Source organism: Xenopus laevis, chromosome 8S (assembly GCF_017654675.1).
Source record: "Xenopus laevis strain J_2021 chromosome 8S, Xenopus_laevis_v10.1, whole genome shotgun sequence".
In the NCBI taxonomy this organism is placed as follows: Eukaryota; Metazoa; Chordata; class Amphibia; order Anura; family Pipidae; genus Xenopus; species Xenopus laevis.
This window is the reverse complement of record NC_054386.1, coordinates 65,661,417-65,680,964: the sequence shown is the minus strand read 5'-3', so window position 1 is coordinate 65,680,964 and position 19,548 is coordinate 65,661,417. Positions and strand designations below refer to the sequence as shown.

Below are 19,548 nucleotides of genomic sequence, written 5' to 3'. Positions count from 1 at the left end.
TACTTAAGCACTTTAAAACTGTGACTGAAAGTCTCACTGTAGGATTTGCTGAACTACTTAGTGGAACAGTCGGGTAGTCTCTCCAACTCATAATGAAAAGTGACATGAAATTATCCTTATGATTCACATACTGACTTCTCCATTCCTGACAAGAGATCAAGCTACTGTAATTAACCAGAAGACATTTAACAATGTATTACTGCTTCTCTCAAGACAGGCTGATGAATACGGAATAAGCAATTACTAGTGGAACCTGACAGGGCTGGATCATTTTATATGAACAAGCATGATTTGTACTCTCTAAAATCTATTAAGATGTTTGTTTATGTAACAGAACAATATGGACATAGCTGTACAGTATATCAAGATTCTGATTTTGATCTGGGCTCTTTTGATTTCTGTTCAGTATTCTATGCTATTTTCCTAGTTGCAGAGGTAAAGATCATTTTGGTGCAAGTGAACTTTCAAGCAGAACAATATGCCTTTAGGGTCAAAAACAAAAAAGGACACAAAACAATTTCAGGCTGAAAACTTTTTAAATTAACTTAGAGCGGAAAAGACTAACCAATGCCTAGATCGATTTCATCTTGGGCAGGTGCTGATAAGAAACACACATGTCATACTGAAGTATCCAAGTTACTAAATGTCCACGCTTCTGTGCTTGCCTTATTCATAGAACAAGGATCAAGTTTAATGCTGAACCCATTGATCTGTGTGCAGTCCATTTATCATTCATGAAAAGAGCCAGTGATCTTCACAGTATATTAGAAGAAACAACTTGGATCATCTGTCAACAGCCCTCTTATTTCTGCTTCCCTCTTCACAGGGATTTCATCTTCTTCGATTCTTCTTGAATTAAAATGTTGCTAAGCAACAAAGCTGGGGGCACCAATGGAAGAATGGCTACAGTCTCTCAAACTGTTAAAGCAGCTGGAGTTCTTGTGGCAAGTCCCCTTCCAAGAATCATGCATAATCATGAAATTCAAGTTTCAATAAACCAAAATACCAACTGCAGGATTCAATGATCATTTAAGTAAATATGTAAAAAAAAGACATGCTGTGAATTTCCTCTCTCTCTGTCCTGTGTGCCAGTGTATCTTTACTTGAAGTATCTGTTTGGGGGCTGCCGTACCCTCTACTCTGTGCACCGGGCTATCCTTTGAAAAGCTTTTAAGAGTGTGCTCTGCCTTATCCTTGTTCCAGTAAAACTCTATGAAGCAATAGGTAGACTATGCTTGCCGAAGAGTCACATCTCCTCCTTCCTACATACCTCCCTACCTGAAGGTAAAATCCTTAGCCACGAGTATATTAGGAAATGGCAAAACACAGGATAGAGGTTTTAGACAGACCGTCTAGGGAGAGGGTTCCAAAAACAGAATTCTACTTAGTCCAATCCAGAAGAACAACCCTATTGCACTAGATTAATACCGTATTAACTGTATTTGACTAGCACTGGCCACTAAGTGGAAGTCTCAGATGACAAAAGATAATTTTAATAATTGCCATCATAAAAGTATGATGGTAAATACCCAAACAAAAATATTGTGGATCATGCTTGAGCTGCTTCATGTATTGTAAAGGTCTTAAGCCCCCTTCCTTCATATACAATATTTGCACATATCGCTTTTATGAAAAGGAACTAATCAAAGCAAACAATGTTTCATGTTCATGTTTCTTTTTTGTAATGTTTATGTTTTCTCTTAATTATCAATATAAAATCAATGCATATTATTAACAATAAGTATTCTTAGGATAATTAATTATAATCATAATAATTATTAATACTTATTGATTTTGGCTTAAACGGGGGTCATGACTTAAAGCCAAAATTAAAAATAGGTTCTTTATATTACTCAGATGGTTGTTGCCTTTTATTTTTTTCATTATTTGCCACAGTAACTGTGCTTTGTGCTAGTCTACTTTAGACCTGCTTTATGACAGTCTATTTTATTACACCACTATATTCTGATGTTTATAATCATACTCTCAGTTGATATGATATGCCACAGTGGTTTTAATACCAATTTTAACATGTTCAGCTAGTAATGAGCGTAATCTTTCGCCACGTTTCACTGCGAAAATGACGCCCATAGACTCCCATGGGTGAAAAAATTTGTTGCAAGTCAAAAAAAATTGTCTCGCTACATTGTACATCAAAAAAATTTTCAGCAAAACTAAACGGGGCAGATTCGTCGCTCACTATCTTCAGCCTATCAATCTTGATTTCTGAAAGTAGCACAGGAGAACCTTAACTATACCAAGAAAGTATATGTTTAAAAGTTAGCTTTTTAATATGTTTTGTCTAACATAAGAAATGTATGATATGGGTAATTAGCCAACAATGAGTGCAGTAATATCTGGGGGGGGATTTTAAATAGTTTAAATTCCTCTGGGGAATTCGTGCTTGGATTTATGGTGGGTTAATTTCCTTTAATGTCAATGGCATGCATGCAACTTATGGTGAACAGAACCCAAAACTTCCCTGAGAAAATTGTAGCATGATACTGCCTAGCTAGGCTGTGTAGCTGTTGACATTGTGGTTTTTGAGAAATAAATCACTGAGTTGCAATAATTGTGCCAAGCTGTTTTAAAACTTAGCTGAATGATGTAGAGATTACCTGCTGATATGCTAAACAGATGTTTACTTGATTTCATTAAAATGTCTACCAAAGATCTATATATAACAGTCAGCATAATTCCTAGAAAGGTTTTTTTAATTAAAATATGTCAAGATGCAGATAAAGATGGCCATAGACGCAAAGATCCGATCGTACTAATCATGTTACGATCGAGCTTCCCCATCTCCTGACCTGTCATTAAACATTCCGATCAAAAAAGTAGTAAAAGAACAGATCAGCCGATGTTTTGCCCCTGGCAGAGATATTACCCGCAGCCGACACAAATCTTTTAACCTGTCCGATCAACCAAACGACCAATCTCCGCTGGACGAAAAATGTCGGAACTCTCCACACACGGTCCAAAAATCGTACGAATTCTCAATCTTTGCATCTATGGCCAATAACTCCAAAGTTAAAACACAGCCATTAAATAAAAAATGTCAGTACCCACGTCTTTGCAAAAAAACATTTGAAAATGTTTATGCTGCTCATATTGAAAAAGAAAAAGAAATTGAGATCTATATCTTTAGATCTTTCATTGAGCTGTGATTAGAGCATCAATATCTGCTGCTCAGCTGTAAATTAAAATTGATTCCAGATCTAACCCCTAATTTACAGTGTTCCTCTAATCCAAGTAGCCCTATTAAACAGCAAAATAAGGCATATTTAATGGAATGCTTGGAACAATCCGAGATGCTTTCAATGTGCGAGAGAAGCAGGCAGTGTTTCACTTGTAAGCCCTTTAATTTCATGCTGTTTATGACTGAATAGATAATATCAGGAAGGAAACATTAGTCTGTTGATAAAATACAACCGTTAAAGAAAAGGCCACAAATGCAACCCACTATCATCAAGATTATGGGCAGCGATGTACAGAGGGGTTTTTGGAATAGTAGTAATAATATCTCATAAACGCAATAATAAAAGTTTCAGAGAATGCTAAAGTGGAAGTTTATTCTCCTAGGTATTACAGACACAATTCTCAGTGGATATGATTCTGGCACGTCTTACTTTTTTGAAACCACATTACATTTATATTTCAAAGTTTGGGACCATTACTAGTGCTCTTAAGATTAAACAAAGGCAGGAAATATATCTATCTATCTATCTTCTATCTATCTATGAATCGATCATCTGTCTCTTTCTATCTCTCTGTCTATATCTATCTATCTATCTATCTATCTATCTATCTATCTATCTATCTATCATCTATAAGGAATCTATATATGAATCTATCATCTGTCTATCCATCTCTCAATATCTATCTATCTATCTATCTATCATCTATCTATCTATCTATCTTCTATCTATCTCTATTAATCTATCTATCTATATTACTCTATTTCGCTATCATCTATCTAACTATTTCTCTATCATCTCTCTTCTCTCTATCATCTATCTATTTATCTATCTATAAATCTTTCATCTATCTATCTATCTATCTATCTTTATATTTAGTCGATAATTAGATGTTCAGAACCACAATAATGAATTGCAATAATGAATCATATAGAAGGAGCTCGTTGCACCAGCTGCATTTAACTTAGCTGCTACTCTTAATAGTTTAGATATTAAAGAGTAAAAAAACTATTAACATAATATTGTAGCAAACTTTTAATGTATATCAGGCTTGGGCCAGCAAATGTTTGGCAGTCATCCACTCAAACTTGACAAGCAATGCAAGTAGAAGTACAATTGAGTCAACTCCAATCACCCAATTCTAGTGAATATTGGTGCAAGTACCGACAGTGGTCCATCATTCACTTGTATTCAATTGGAACAAAATTCTTCATACAGCACCAAGTGATTAAAGGTTAAAATATCTTTATTGGATTTACATGGCAGAACCTGGTTAGCAAAGTTTCAGGCCCCATCCAGCTTTTGATCAAGCTTACTGAACACTGGGCAATTAATCCCTTTTATAGGCAAGAACAGTTAGCCACCTCCTGGCAACATTCAACTACTCGATACATTTAAAAAAAATATTTTTCATTTTTTTACACACCCAATTGCTTTTCCAAAAAGAAAAAAAAAATTCTTCATTACCTTGCATTAAATTTACAACTGTAAGTAGCCAGGATTGTGTTTCATTCCTTGACACTAAGGTGTTGAGGTGTGGTGGAGCCCTGTTGGTGGACCTGTATGTCAAGCCCACTGACAGGAATACCCTACTTCACTTTGACTCCTTCCATCCAACACAAGTCAAGAAATTGCTCCCAAAGTCACAGTTCAGCTGAGTTAAGCTTATTGTGATGATCAATTACTGTACTGACCCTTACATGTGTTGCAGGAGAAATTCAGGGGCTATCCTAATAGTTTGTTGCAGCAACAACGTAAGGAAGTAAAAAAAAAAAACTGATAAGAAAAGTATGTTAAAAGGCCTAGGTAGACAATGTTTTAAGTCACCAGGTGGCTGATATTGTGAAAAAACATTGGAGGGTTTCAAGGGTGGCCAATTTTGGAAAACCCTCAATTATGTCTTATAAAAAGAACAAAATAGTTGCATCCGTATCAGTGAAGTCTGATTTGGTAAGTTCGAAGGAAAATCAGAGTGAAGTCCGGTCAGTTTCCATGTCTGGGATGCTCAAATTACCGGAAGGGTGGCGTAGTATATCACCCGCAGAAGGGAATTCCTATAACAATTCAGGGTTATTATACCTGTGGATCAAATTTTGTCATATACATGATAAAATACCCTTGTGGCATGTTATATGCAAGTCAGACTTCACGTTCCATGAGGGAACAAATTAGAAAGCACAAGTCTGCAATCAGGAGAGGAAAATATTTTAGAAGCTGGCCCTGGTGTGCAACAATTGAAATATCAGGTGGTGGACCTTGTCCCAAAACCTTGGTGAGGGGGAGACCGTACTTAATATTGTTGAGAAAAGAAGCAATTATAAAAGGCCAGATGGGGCCTGGAACGTTGCTAACCAGGTTCTTCCATGTAAATCCAATAAAGGCATTTTAACCGTTAATTACTTGGTTCTGTATGAAGAATTTTGTTCCAAACAATGCAAGTAAACCATTCCAGCTGAAATATTGCATCTACTGGCATTCAAGTGATTGGACAATGTTACGGGCAATGTTAAACATTCCGTTATCCGGAAACACATTATCCAGAAAGTTCCGAATTACGGAAAGGCCGTCTCCCATAGACTCCATTATAATCAAATAATCCAAATTTCAAAAAATGATTCCTTTTTCTCTGTAATAATAAAACAGTACCTTGTACTTCATCCCAACTAAGATATAATTAATCCTTTTTGGAAGCAAAACCAGCCTATTGGGTTTATTTAATGTTTAGATAATTTTCTAGTAGACTTAAGGTGGGAAGATCCAAATTACGGAAAGACCCATTATCCGGAAAGCCCCAGGTCCCCAGCATTCTGGATAATAGGTCCCATACCTGTATAAGTATAATATTAACATTTGAGAGTAATACATTCTACTGCAACATAATTCTAATAATTTTGATTAATGTGATTTGTCCTTATAATATTCCCAATAATAGGCTGAGTGACTATAAACAACAGGAAAAAAGTGGCCTATGAGCCCAGTTTGCAGTGTGGTCCATCCTCTTGTTGTGGAAATATTTGCAACTGTTTTCAAAATATTTGTTAAACATTATGTTTGTACATAAGCCCATAAAAACATTATAAAATATACAAATAGTACCTGTTCACTGTCTTCTTCATCGCTGCTGAGCTTTAAGTCATCTTCAAGCATACTAAATGAGCAAAATAGCGGAAAGAAAGGCATTAATATTCTAGTCCAGACCTGTGCCTTATCTGTTTATGTATTATGGGGACATTTATCAGCAACATGCAAATGAAAACATTTTCACAAAATTATTTGCTAATCATTTACATTCCTTTACAACTTATCTATTAAATGACTGGAAAAAAAAATTTTTGCCAGTTTTTTTTACAAAGTCATTACTGGCACAATTCACATTTATTATGGATGTGCATAATTAGTAACTGAATGGTGAAAAATCTCATACATTTTTACTGTATCTTGGTGCAAATGATTTAGAAATATTGCTGGATTGCAAAAACTTTATGAAAGTTTTATATGTGTACGAATAACTATGCTGCAGATTTAGATGGGAAATATAAGCTATATGATCTATAAAATTTTATGGAGCAGTGCTTCCATGTAGTGGGATATTTCTCCAATATGTCCTTGTTTTGTGAATCAGATATTAACAAATACAGTCAAAAGCCAAAAAAATCCTTTTGCCCGTAGGCTTCAAGCAAGACAGATCTGTTCAACCTTTATCATTTAGAATATTTCCTATTAGGATACAGGACCATTTTGTTTATGACATGTTTTGCAGTAAATTTGCCATGCAGCATAGTCCACATCACAGCTATCAATTCCTTGGTCCCAGTCTTTTACACAGATTTTACATATAGATGAAGAAAGATCATTAACTATTTTTTCTGTGTTCATACTATGTCACTATTCCAAAGGGTTGTTGCCCTAATATTATCACATACATTGCCATGTGCTGGAATAAACTGGATATCACCAATAACACTGTAAAACTGAACACTTTGTAAAGCCATACATGACAATAAGCTGGGTCTACTGTGTACATTATATCTTTTTATATATTCCAGAGTAAACTTCCATCTCATAAGAGGAGTTATTCAAATACCAAATAACAGTGCCTCTAATAGGCATAATTAGGCTTCAAAGTCTACAAACTGTGAGTTCATGCCCAAGTACTAAACATAGACACAAAATATAAACAAGAATGTTTATATGTTTATGCATGTCAACTAGCATTACTATGGTGGTTAACTATCTATCAAAAGAACAATTAATTTCTATCATCCATATCAAAAAAGGGCAACTAAACTGGTAAAATGGATGGAAAGTCTCAGCTATGAGGAAAGACTGGCCAAGTTGGGGTTGTTCACACTAGAGAAGAGGTGCTTGAGGGGTGATATGATATTTAATTTACCAATAGCTCCTTCCAGCTGATATGTCTGCACCCTAGCTGTGAAGTTATGGAATTCTCCACAGTCATAATGGTTGATACATTAGACAGCTGTAAGAAGGGTTGGCTTTTTAGCAAGTGAGGGAATAATGCTAGGAAGATAGCTCATAGACCAAGTTGATCCATGGACTGGTCCGATCATCCATCCATCTTGAAGTCAGGAAGGAATTTTTGCCTCTGGATCAACTGGCAGTTAGGCAGGTTATATATAGACTTAAAAGGTTGCAATTGATGGACGTGTTTTTTTTTCATCCTAACTTACTATGTTACTATAATGTTCTGTATCACTTGATCACAAGGTAGACAAAGCTGTTTTTTTTCTGCTAAAGGTATATTGATTCATAATTGGCATTGATATCAGCACCCACACATTTTACCAACCTAGATCTTAAGAAAATTATGTCAAATCACTCCTACTTAATATCCTGCAGATTATTATTTCCTGGTCTGTGACATATTGGTTCATTTCATAAACCAATGAACAACAGTAATATTTTAAAAGCACACAGCTACAATTAAAGAAGGAAAATATTGAAAAATAATGTTGCTGGCAATTACATTTTTTACCTTGCTTTTTAATGGATCTGTCCCATTTATTTTTAAAATCTGGATTTTGTTATTCTGTTCAACTATAATAATAGCAAGGGCTTATTTTAGATCTTCCTGCTATTGTTTCTTAATTACATCATGAATATTCCTGCTTACTACCTGAAATTTACTCCCAGTTCATAGCTACCTTTAAATTTGTATTTTAATCTTTTCTTATTTTTACCTTTTGTTATTCATTGACTTTTAACAATTCTTTTCTAGGTTTATATACAATGTAGTAATGTTTAACACATTCTCTGTGGTGGGGAAAGAAAACTTAAAAAACTAGCAGTTGCATAATATATCATTCTGACAATCAGACTTGTAAAAAATGTAATTCTTTAGACTTCAAAAGTATTATTAAACGCAGATGGGTACGAATTTAAACACCAAACAGATTGGACAAAACAAAGATCTATGTTTACATTCACACTTCTAAAGGTTTTTATAATTATCAAATTTTCACCCATGTTTGTTGTACTCTCCTCCTCTACTGTTACAGTATTCTCTGTGAGGTGAATGTCTCTACTAGTGTAGCTAGTGTCTGTTGCAGATTAAGGAGAATGAACATCCACCATAAGGGAAGGAAAAAAAAAGGTGCTATGGATTTCTACATATATTCACATTTTTGTTAATTATCATTAAACTAGGTTTGGTATCTGACTATGAAGCAAAGGCCCACTCTATAGTTCTATGCATATATTGTACATATTCAATTATCCATAAAAAAAAATAAGGATTTGGAAATATTAAGTTCTCTGTCTAAATTAGCTTTCAGGCAAAACAGAGTTTTTTCATGTAAGAAAAAGTTATGTTTGAGTCTTATGTTGCAACTCGTGACTGTGATGCAAGAGTACATTGGATGTCAAAAATTGGCTTGAAATTACCCATGAGTAACACATTACTATAGCAACATGACACATGCCCTGATAGCTTATGTCCTAACTAAATATTTTTGCAGAACCTGCTATTCAAAAATCTCAGCTTAAAAATAATCTATCTTCATTAATGTACAGTTACTGCAAAAAAAAATATTTTCTTTTTGTAAAGTTAGATACTTAGGCTGTTACAAATCACTAGCTTTAACATTGAGTTTGTTATTGTGCTGGTTATCACACTATTCATTTCTAAATCCTAGATCTAAGACCCATTTTAATACAGTCATATTTCGTCATGTTAAAAAGTAGAACATGTAAAATGCATAAGTTGGTTTGCACTTTCGGATATACATTCCATTTGTTAATTAGTCTGATTTTGTTTTTTTAAGGTTACAATAAGACAAACCTTTATTTTGTTGCGCTTTAGGACTTTGAGAAATATAGTCATGCACTTTTGTATGTATTCCAATACACATTAGTGCCTGAGTAATTCCAATAAATAAGCAACAGATTTTGTAAATGGCCAATAAATTCCTCACTAAATTATATATTTTACCATATGATAAATATGTTTGCAATCAATGTTCATGCATCTTCAAGAAGTCTGAAGGCCAAAGAGGAAGGAAAACCCCCTAGCAAATACTATATTAAAGTATGGCAGGAAGTGGTCATCAGTTTATGGGCCAATGATACAAATATGCTAATAAGTTAAACTAGAAACAAAGTTATCTGCACAGCAAAAATGTGAAAGGAGGAAGTGTATAGATTTAAAGTCATAGGGATCCCTGCAATACCATTTAGATTTGAACAAATGCTTTGTGATTTATTTTTGTCAGTCGGTTCCACAGTAAACTCATGTAAACTCATGTATAATTCTTTTAAGTTCAATACTCTACCTTAGCTGAGTGTGCGTATCTCTTTCACGCTCACCCTGCAACTCAGCAATACAGACAGGTTAATTGGCTCCTATTAAATTTGGCCCTACTGTGAATATGAATTTGATAGGGTCCTTAGAATATAAACTCTGCTGGAGAAGGGACTGATGTGAATAATGTTTAATCTCTGTAAAAGTGCTGCTGAATACTGTATGTTGGCACTGTATGAGCTATTTAAATAAAGGATAATAATAACATATAGCACTCTGGCTGTGATCCTGAATGTACAGGATCTAAGTTCCATAAAGAAAGACATGACCAATGTTTTTTACTAGAAATGAAAATGGTCACAAGAGCACCAGGAAACTGATCAGTCAAATAAAGATTAAAAATTGCATTGATATTAATTGCACTGCTTTACAAAATATTACACATTGTTTTTAGGCTAAAGCAAATATTTTTATTGTAATGACAAGATCTTTAAGTAAAAGGTAATGAACAATTTCAAGAAAAAACTAAAAATATTAATATTTTTTTAACTCACTTCTTTCATTAAATTATTACATTCCCAGGCCCCTTTCCTTTGAAACTAAACCATTGCTGTGTTTCAATTAGTTTTTTTTTCCACTGAAAGTCTTGTGTTTTTCTTAAAGTCAAAATCTTTCCTAATGAAATGACAGCAAAACTGGAAGATATTTTTCAGGACTAACTAAATTTTTTTCTTTTTGTGAAATCAAGATGTGAAACACAGGGGCTCATGCAGAGGATTATGAAACCACATTCCCAAATAAACCCAAACCACTCAGATGGGAGATGATAAAATATGCTGACCATCCTGGCACAGTGACTATTTTTGTATTAACTCTGCACTGCGTATATAACAGTTGGCACAAAATATCTCTCTAACCAGATGGCTGATTTAGATAAGACTGAATGAGAATACAGACCGTGCTCAATCTTAACTATCATCTTTCATCAAAATTATTCTCCCTTTTAAAGGAATCATCTTTTATACATGTATGTATGTATAGAATTATTTAATTGGTATATTATTTAAATATATATATATATATATATATATGTATATGTATATATATATGTATATGTATATATATATATATGTATATATATATGTATGTATATATATATGTATGTATGTATATATATATATGTATGTATATATATGTATGTATATATATATATGTATGTATATATATATATATATATATATATATATATATATATATATATATATATATATATATATATATATATATATACAGTATATAGTATATTTAGAGCAGCAACCCCTAACCAGTGGGTTACTCACCAAACCCTTTTTATGTTGCACTCAGTGGCATTAAAATCCAGTGTGCGACCAAAACATAGGGGTGTCAGGATTCGAACCAGGGACCTTTGGGTTTCTGGCTCGAAACCGTAACCATTTGGCTAGGTGAACAGCCTGTAGGGTTGCTCACTATATGTTACCTGGCCTCTGCAGCCCCAGCCCAGCAGCAGTCTGATTGATTGCAGTCAGCCAATCAGGGCTGACTCTGCCCTATTTAAAATCAGCCCTCCACACAATCCTTGCCTGAGCATTTGGTTCCCATCCTAGCAGTGCGGCATTATCCCTAGCTATGGGTTCCTGTTCTAGCCTCCTTCCTATTCTGCCTTGCCTTGCCTTATCTTGTCTTGTCTTGTCTGAACCCTTCCCTGTCTTGTCCTGTCTGGCTCTGGACCTTTTCCTATCTTGATCTGTCTTACCTTCCCCTTCCAGTTCTGCTCCGGCCCTGTTTTAAACCTTGATCTGTCCTTGCTTTAACCTTGCTGTGACCTTGCCCTGCCCAGCTTTCCTTGCTATTCTGAATCTTGACTGCTCCTCAGTTCAAACCTGATCTTGCCTTAAACTTTCTCTGCCTTGACCTTGACCTGACCTTGTCTTTCTGGTTGATGCTTCCTGTTCTGAACTGTACCCTGTCTATAGCTTCCCTTGTCTTGCTCTGCATCTTGCCCTGCCGTTTCAAGTCCTCTCCTGCTCTAGTCTCCTTCAACTATCCAGTCCTCCTGTTCCTAAACTCTAGTCTGCTCCTGTCTCCTGATCTATGCCCACACCGTCCAGTCCTAATCCAGTCTGTTCCTGTCCAGACCTTCACCCTCTTCATCCTGTCTAGTCCAGTCCTGAACTTCGCCCTCTTCATCCTGTTCCATTATGCACCTGTTCCAGTCTGACTCAACGCCCTCTTCAACGTATTCCTGCCTTCCCTTTACGTGTTCCCTAGGCGCATATAGCCCCTGCCTCAAGGACTCACCCTTTCCTCTTCAGTCTCCACAGTGCCCCCTACCTAATCCGTGACAAGGGGCTACCTAATAGCCAATCACAGCCCTCTTTTGGTGTCCCCTTGGTTTTTTTTATGCTTGTGTTGCTCCCCAACTCTTTTTACATTTGAATGTGGCTCAAGGGTAAACAAGGTTGGGGACCCCTGATTTAGGGTATATGCATTAAAACTTGGGGTGAAAAGAAAATTCACACACATATGATTTATATTATGTTGGATAAAGTGTTAGTGCTACATACATATAACAAAGAAAGTTTGCCAGTCTGTTGTTCTTTCTTCTGTGTCTTTCTAGCTTTGATCTTTATACTGTTGGACACAGAATCCTTGAATGTAGCAAAACTTTCCAGGCACAACCCTCTCATCCAGGAGGAGGTCACAAACCAATGGGTACATGTTACTACATACCCTTCATGATGACATGGACTACTATTAAACATTACAGGAAATATTCTCTCATCCAGAATGAAGTCAATGACTACTTTTGTTTGTAAAACATTGTTACCCTGCCAGATATCTGACTAATTATATTTTGACATACCATTTGGTATTTGGTATGTCAACAAAACATTTCAGTGACCAGGAGGTACATAGGATGAAACAAATCATAATCTACCTGCCTAGCTATCTGAACAATTCGATTGCAAAGTATAATTACTCCGCAGCACACTTTGGGAAAACACAAAACATATTGTTTCCAAAGACACTGAGCTTTTAACTCTGCGATTTGTGTTAAAAATGACAGGCCTGCCCATCTAACCAATGACATGCCATTCTATAGTGGGGATAAATACTAGCAGCAAATTGTATCAAAGAAAAAACATGTACTTGGGGTTTCAACTTCATCCCATAAAAGTTATAGGTTATGTGGTCTGGTTGTTTGCAAATTCTAAGTACAGGGTGACCTACTTAACTGACCAATGACTTTGTGGCTTTCCATAGTGGAAGCGCATTTGGGGGAAACACAAAACATGTACCACAGCTTTAGTGTATATAGAAAAATGGAGCACAGTTTAAATAGAAATATATTAGATTCAGTATCACAACCTAATCTAACGTCAGCTCACACCCAGGGTTGTACATTCAGAAGAGCAAGATTTGGTGCACAATGTGAATTGAGAAGTTGGGCAAAGATTTGGTAATTCTTAAAGAAAACCAGACAATAAACCATTACTTGTATGTCAGTTTTAACTAGCTGGGAGAGGGCAGCATAGCATTGGATTTGATTGTTTAATCATTTTAATCCATACTGTGTTGCTATGTACTGTACATAATTAAATGTTGTTGCCTGCCAGTGCAAAAACAAGGACAACCTGTCTCATTCTGTTACAAATACTTCTGCAAATGTAACTGTATTTTATTTGTTTTTCCGGTTACTTTGCTTCATTGCCATGAAAGCCATCTGATTAGAGGCCCCTTTTCCCTGCTGCATTATCATTTAATCTGTATTCTGCATTTTGTTGAAAGAAATGCATCCTTATTGTTATAGTGTCCAAAATAGTCTTTCCCTTGTTGATAAAGGAAAAACAATTCTTAGATAATTGTTACATTAATTTCACAATCTGTATACTTATTAATTTTGGCCACTATTATAATCTGAAAGGGTTGTGATGAACATCAGCCTACAGTATGTAATTATTTGCATTCACAAGGACACAATGCTAGAATGATTGTTTCAGCTTGCAGCTGCCTATGCGAGTGATGCAATAATTCTATAAATAATTCTAAAAAATTTAGTAAAAATCTCCATCCACAACTGATACAATCATGTATATTGTAGAAAGCTAGTTAGTAAACATATAAATCATACAGCCTAAATTTAAAATTAAGAGAGGCTATTCACTCTGTGTAGCCTTTTGGGAGAGGGGGTATTCTTTATATGCATGGATTCTAAAACACATTTAAGAAGGTTTTGTTAATCCACTAAGGCAGGTTGCCAGGCTTTCAATGACATTATGTCCCGGAACGTTCTCTGAAATCGCAGGAATGCTGTTTCTATTAACAATCTCAGCAGTATTCAATAAAAAAGCACTTAAACGCATACCTAGTCATATAATAGATAGCACAAAGAGCTTGTTATTGTGCTAGAAGTCCATGGAAAGGTTAGTCATGCAATATTTCCTTCTGGAACTCTGGGCACTCACTGTTACACAAACTCAGCAGTTGGGCAATGTTATTCAGGTTAACCCCGCATGGTCGCAAGAAAGGCAGATTCCATATTTTAAATATACTGGAGCATTCAAAACCATGGAAAGAATAAGACTAAACACACCCGTCATTAATTAATTTACTAACATTCCAATTTCTTTTTTTTTCATCAATCTCTAAAAATGTATGGTTTTTCTATTTCTATAAAAGTCTAAACATTTTAGATTTATTAAGGGGCCGATTCACTAAATTCGAGTGAAGGATTCTACGTAAAAAAACTTCGAATTTCGAAGTATTTTTTGGGCTACTTCGACCATCAAATGGGCTACTTCGACCTTTAGCACATTGTTCAGTTTTTTTCATTTGTGCTTTTTTATTTGGATTTTATTTTAATAACTCTTGGCATTCATGGTTTTACAAAAAATCAGTTTGATTGTGGTTTCAAAGACTAACCACTAAAATTCGACCTTTAACAAATAGGCCTCTGCCTCCAAAAACTCAGGTTTTTTGGACAATGGTCCAAATGGCTAAAAAAATGGTCCAACCGGAACAGCGCAACTCCCACTGACTTCGAAAGGACCTTGACAACTTTTACCCAGCAAATTTTTGTTTTAGAGTTTTTCTAAGTTTTTAATAAACCTAAAATTTTTTGAGTTTTAATGAAAATTTGAAAAACCACACATCTTTAGAGATTCCTAAAAAAAATGTTTGAACCATGTATGTACCATGTATCCACTGTGCAGCACTAATGTAAATGACAGACAAATGGCACTTACACTAGCAATATCAACAACATCAACTATTTTTCATCCATCCCCAATTAATTCCATCTTTCTTCAAAAATTGTTATACTCCCACAGAAAAGTGGTGGCCTATTTTTTTTACATTGGCCACTTCCGCTGCTGTTTTTCATCTCTTATCTTTCTTTTAAATTTTTTGCGTGAGTATTCCAACAACTGTGAAAGACTACACTTACTGTATTTATCAACATTCATAATTTTTTTTGCTGTAAAAATCATGAATATAAATACAATACAATATAATACCTTTTAAATATTCAAAAAAACCTCAAATGTCATGTCAATAGGAGTTGCCCTAGCTAAAACTTTTCTTTACTTTTCTTTACCTTTTAAATTTTTTTAAACTCACTAAAAATTATTGGTAAACCATGAATTTGAGGTATTCAAGTATTCAAGTTTTCCATGATTTTATTTTGTTCTCTAATGTAATACTATGTTAATTATTGGTTTGTTTCACGCTAAAATGAAAATGTACTGTGTATGCAGTGCTCTGTATATTAGTATGCCATAAAAATAAATATACACTTTTAAATGTACAATAAAAATCATAGGGATAATTTCTCTATGAATAAAAATGTATCAACTGATATTTCAAGCCAATTAATACCATATAAGCATACAGTAGCTAAAATTAACAACTTAAGTAATAATTTTCTCCGCCACAAAATGAAAAATAATGAATTCCTAAAATGTGACTAATAGTAAATATAAAACAGGCCTTTCCCTTGCACCTATGCAAAGTGTTTTTTTTGAGAGGAAAAAGTTCTATACCTCAAACTTTCATAGCTATTATCATCGTTATACCAACATTTTTAGGAAGATAAAATATAAGATATAAAATGCAGTAAGTTTGCCAATGGGTAGTAACCCATAACAACCAATCAGCAGGTAGCGTTTACTGGTCTACTGTTTAAATATTGGTTGCTTTAGGTTACTGCTCCTTGGCAAATTTAGTACCTATGGGGTAAACTTTCAACCATCTGGCCAGCAGCCCAGATAATACAATTAAATCTTCCAATGAGAATTCAGCCTGAAAAGTTTAAACATGACTCTCTGTTCTTATCATAGGATTATATGAGGATTAAAGAATTTTGCTATCTTGACATACCTAAACAGTACTATATCTGCCCTTCTGACATTTGATTATATTGTCAAATTTACAAGCAAATTGTGCACAGTGATTTTATTATGTTTAAAAACAATTAGATAACTGACAGAGCTAGAATGAATAATCCCAACTGCATCTGTAATTAGGCTTGAGATGCCTGCTCGAGAAAGCAATGGGGTGCAAAGGAGTCAGATTACATCCACTTTAATTACAAATTTTCAACAAAGCAGAATTTGTTTATTGCTGTCTGTGATTCACCTCCAGAAACAATTTAGTAGATACCAGTTCAGCTTCAGGCTCGTTTTGCAGCATTGTTTAAGTCAGAACCAACAGTTCTACAAAACTCATAGAAAGGGGCAGACAGCTTCCTTTAATTGCAATTATATTGACAAAAAAAAAAAACACTGAATATGTTTAATGAATGTATATTGGGGAAATGGTTAGAATTCTATTGTCTTTTATTATTCAAAATATTTTTTTAGGTGGACTTCCCCCTATAAAGGAAATACAATTACAATTATTTTTCATAGTATTCATGTCATGCACATTGGCTGTTCATCTGTGTTTCATATAATTATTATCCGTTTACAGATGTTGAACATTAATGCTCAGTTTAGTATCTTTAGCATCAGTGGTTACTAAATGGCAGAGTGAATATCACTTTATAGAGCAAAATGGAAATTAAATAAAACACTACTTCCTTAAAATCCAATGTATTTCCAGGTATGTGGAAATGTGTTAGGTATTAAGATGGTAAAGTCAGTTAGCATGATATATGTCAATAGCCATTCAATATTATGCATACAACTCAGGATACTTTGCCTGACTGTTGCATGAGACAGCAACCTATTACAATGAAATAGGCCCTATTTAGTTGAGGAAATCCCCTGAGTAAAGTCTAACCTAAAAAATTATGTTGTTTTACAAATGATTGTCTAACAATAGTGCCCAGAATTGGGCCCACTGGGACACCTAGTTGGCCAACAATTTTTAATGTATAATAATGGACTTGCTTGCAGGATAAATTTATTTGTTGCATTTCTTTCAATTTTCACTGCTTCTAACATTAGGTTTATTAATATGTATTAGAAAAGCATTCATACATTTATATAGATATAAACACAAAGAGATGGGTTTACATAAGGGAATATCATTTGATAGACCCTTATGGCATATTAGAAATGCAATAAATCTGTTTCAGAAACAACTTTGACTTTGGATATTGTACATTGTATTTCTGGACACCCCTTCATTTATTTTTTCACCCAGTACTGGCAACTTATGGTGTCTACAGAAACCATGCCAGTTTCTGCACAATTTTGTACAGACATATCCACTATGCGTGTAGGGTATTAACCACCATCGCCGTGACAAAAAAATTGCCAAGAAAAAACACCCATTGACTTTAATGCATAAAAGACGATGAGACAAAAAAAAGCCTCCTAGACAAAATTGCTGCTGAGACAAAAAGGTCATCCATAAGAAAAAATGCCCCTTGAGTTTAATGCATTTGGAGTAAGCATTTGGAGCATGCATAAAAATTTTTTGCTTTTAAAAAAATCTGGATGCCCATTTACTTAAATGCGTTTCACAATTTTTTCGCCACTACGAATTTTTTTTAGGAGTTTCACTTGCTGCAGGTGTTAATCCTAGGGCCCTGTATGGTGCACTTTGTACTCTGTTTATTCATCAAAGCAGATTAACCGGCCTACTGGTGCTAGGTGCAAGGTCTAAGTTGTCTGAATAGGAGCAAGCACCTAGGGAAAGTACTCATTTCATAGTCCTGGTGCTTTTGTGCCTCCTAGATTTCCCATGTAGGCATGTAAACATTAATTTCAGTTGCAATGTATTCTCCAATAAGAACCATAACTAGAAGCACTATGTTATCGCCTAGTTATGTAACATATTGGGATTACTTGGCAATGTTTCCTTGCCAATATTGTAGGGATGTATATTTTTATTTGCTACTTATGTACACAGCACTGTACAGCAAACCAATTAATAGACAGGCAAACGGGTCATTATCATAATTAATACAAAGTATAGTAAAATTAAAGACACTGCAACTACTGTAAGTGCAGTTCCCAATTCAGGTGTCATGTAAGTGCCCCCCCAGAGTCTATTTGACAAATTTACTAAAGGGTGAATTTTCTGCATCTTCGCCACACTTCGCACCACTTTGCCCGGCGCAAACTTGTTACCATTAAGCTAATTCACTAAAATGCAAAGTGGCGTCTCAGCAGAACGGCAGAAAGTTTTGTTAGCGTTAATTCGGCAGAGCGAGCATTTCTTAGCTATCTTTCACTAGCATTCAATTCTGCCTAGCGACAATTCGTTAGTACTCTTAGGTCAATTTGCATAGGGTGGGAACATATAGGTCGTATAAACATCTTTATTAGCATAAAATGCTTGAAGTGGCCAATTATTATTACACATGTCCAAGGAAGCAAAGTAAAGATTAAATAGTTCCTCTAATGCCCTAGACATGAGCCCACCCTAAAACAAATGTGGCATGCCTCTCAAATTGGTTCAAAAAAATTGTTAACACTAAAATCTTTAATAGTTAGGACTTTTAGAGGCAATCCCGCTTAAAAAAATGAAAAGACGCCAGCATTTTTTTCAACTTTCATGACTTTTTGGAATACAGGATATGATGTCACTGATATAAGATTGAGGAAGATGTAGCTTAGTTTTATCAGTTCGCCTGGTCTAAGGTGGCAAACAAAACTCTGGCGAAATAGGTAACGTTATGTAAAATGCGTACTTAAAGGAGAAGGAAAGGTTAAAACTAAGTAAGCCTTATCAGAAAGGTCCATCTAAATATACCAGTAAACCCCCAAAGTAGTGCTGCTCTGAGTCCCCTGTCAAAAGAAACACTGCATTTCTTTCCTTCTATTGTGTACACATGGGCTTCTGTATCAAACTTCCTGCCTAAAGCTTAAACCTCATTGCCCTGGGCAAGAGCATGCTCAGTTTGCTCCTCTTCCCCCCCCCTCCCTTCTCTACTGTAATCTGAGCCCAGAGCAGGGAGAGACTCAGACAGGAAGTGATGTCACACCATGTTAATCCTGCAGCTCCTAACAGAGAGTTTCTAGAGCTTTTTACTCAGGTATGGTAAAACATTCTACAGAATAAATATAGCATTCTAGCTTGCACTATTGCAGCTAATCTATTGGCAATAAAATGCCTCAG

At 35.1% G+C, this 19,548-nt stretch overlaps 1 protein-coding gene across 1 annotated transcript in view; it reads right to left on the bottom strand.

Moving 5' to 3' along the window:
* The window catches only part of aff2.S (AF4/FMR2 family member 2 S homeolog), a 309,129-nt gene that overhangs the window by 70,675 nt on the left and 218,906 nt on the right, over positions 1 to 19,548 (bottom strand). Inside the window, exon 8 of the mRNA XM_018233013.2 lies at positions 6,294 to 6,345. Within this exon, the coding sequence (XP_018088502.1) occupies positions 6,294 to 6,345 (52 nt within the window). The remainder of the gene's footprint in view (positions 1 to 6,293; positions 6,346 to 19,548) is intronic.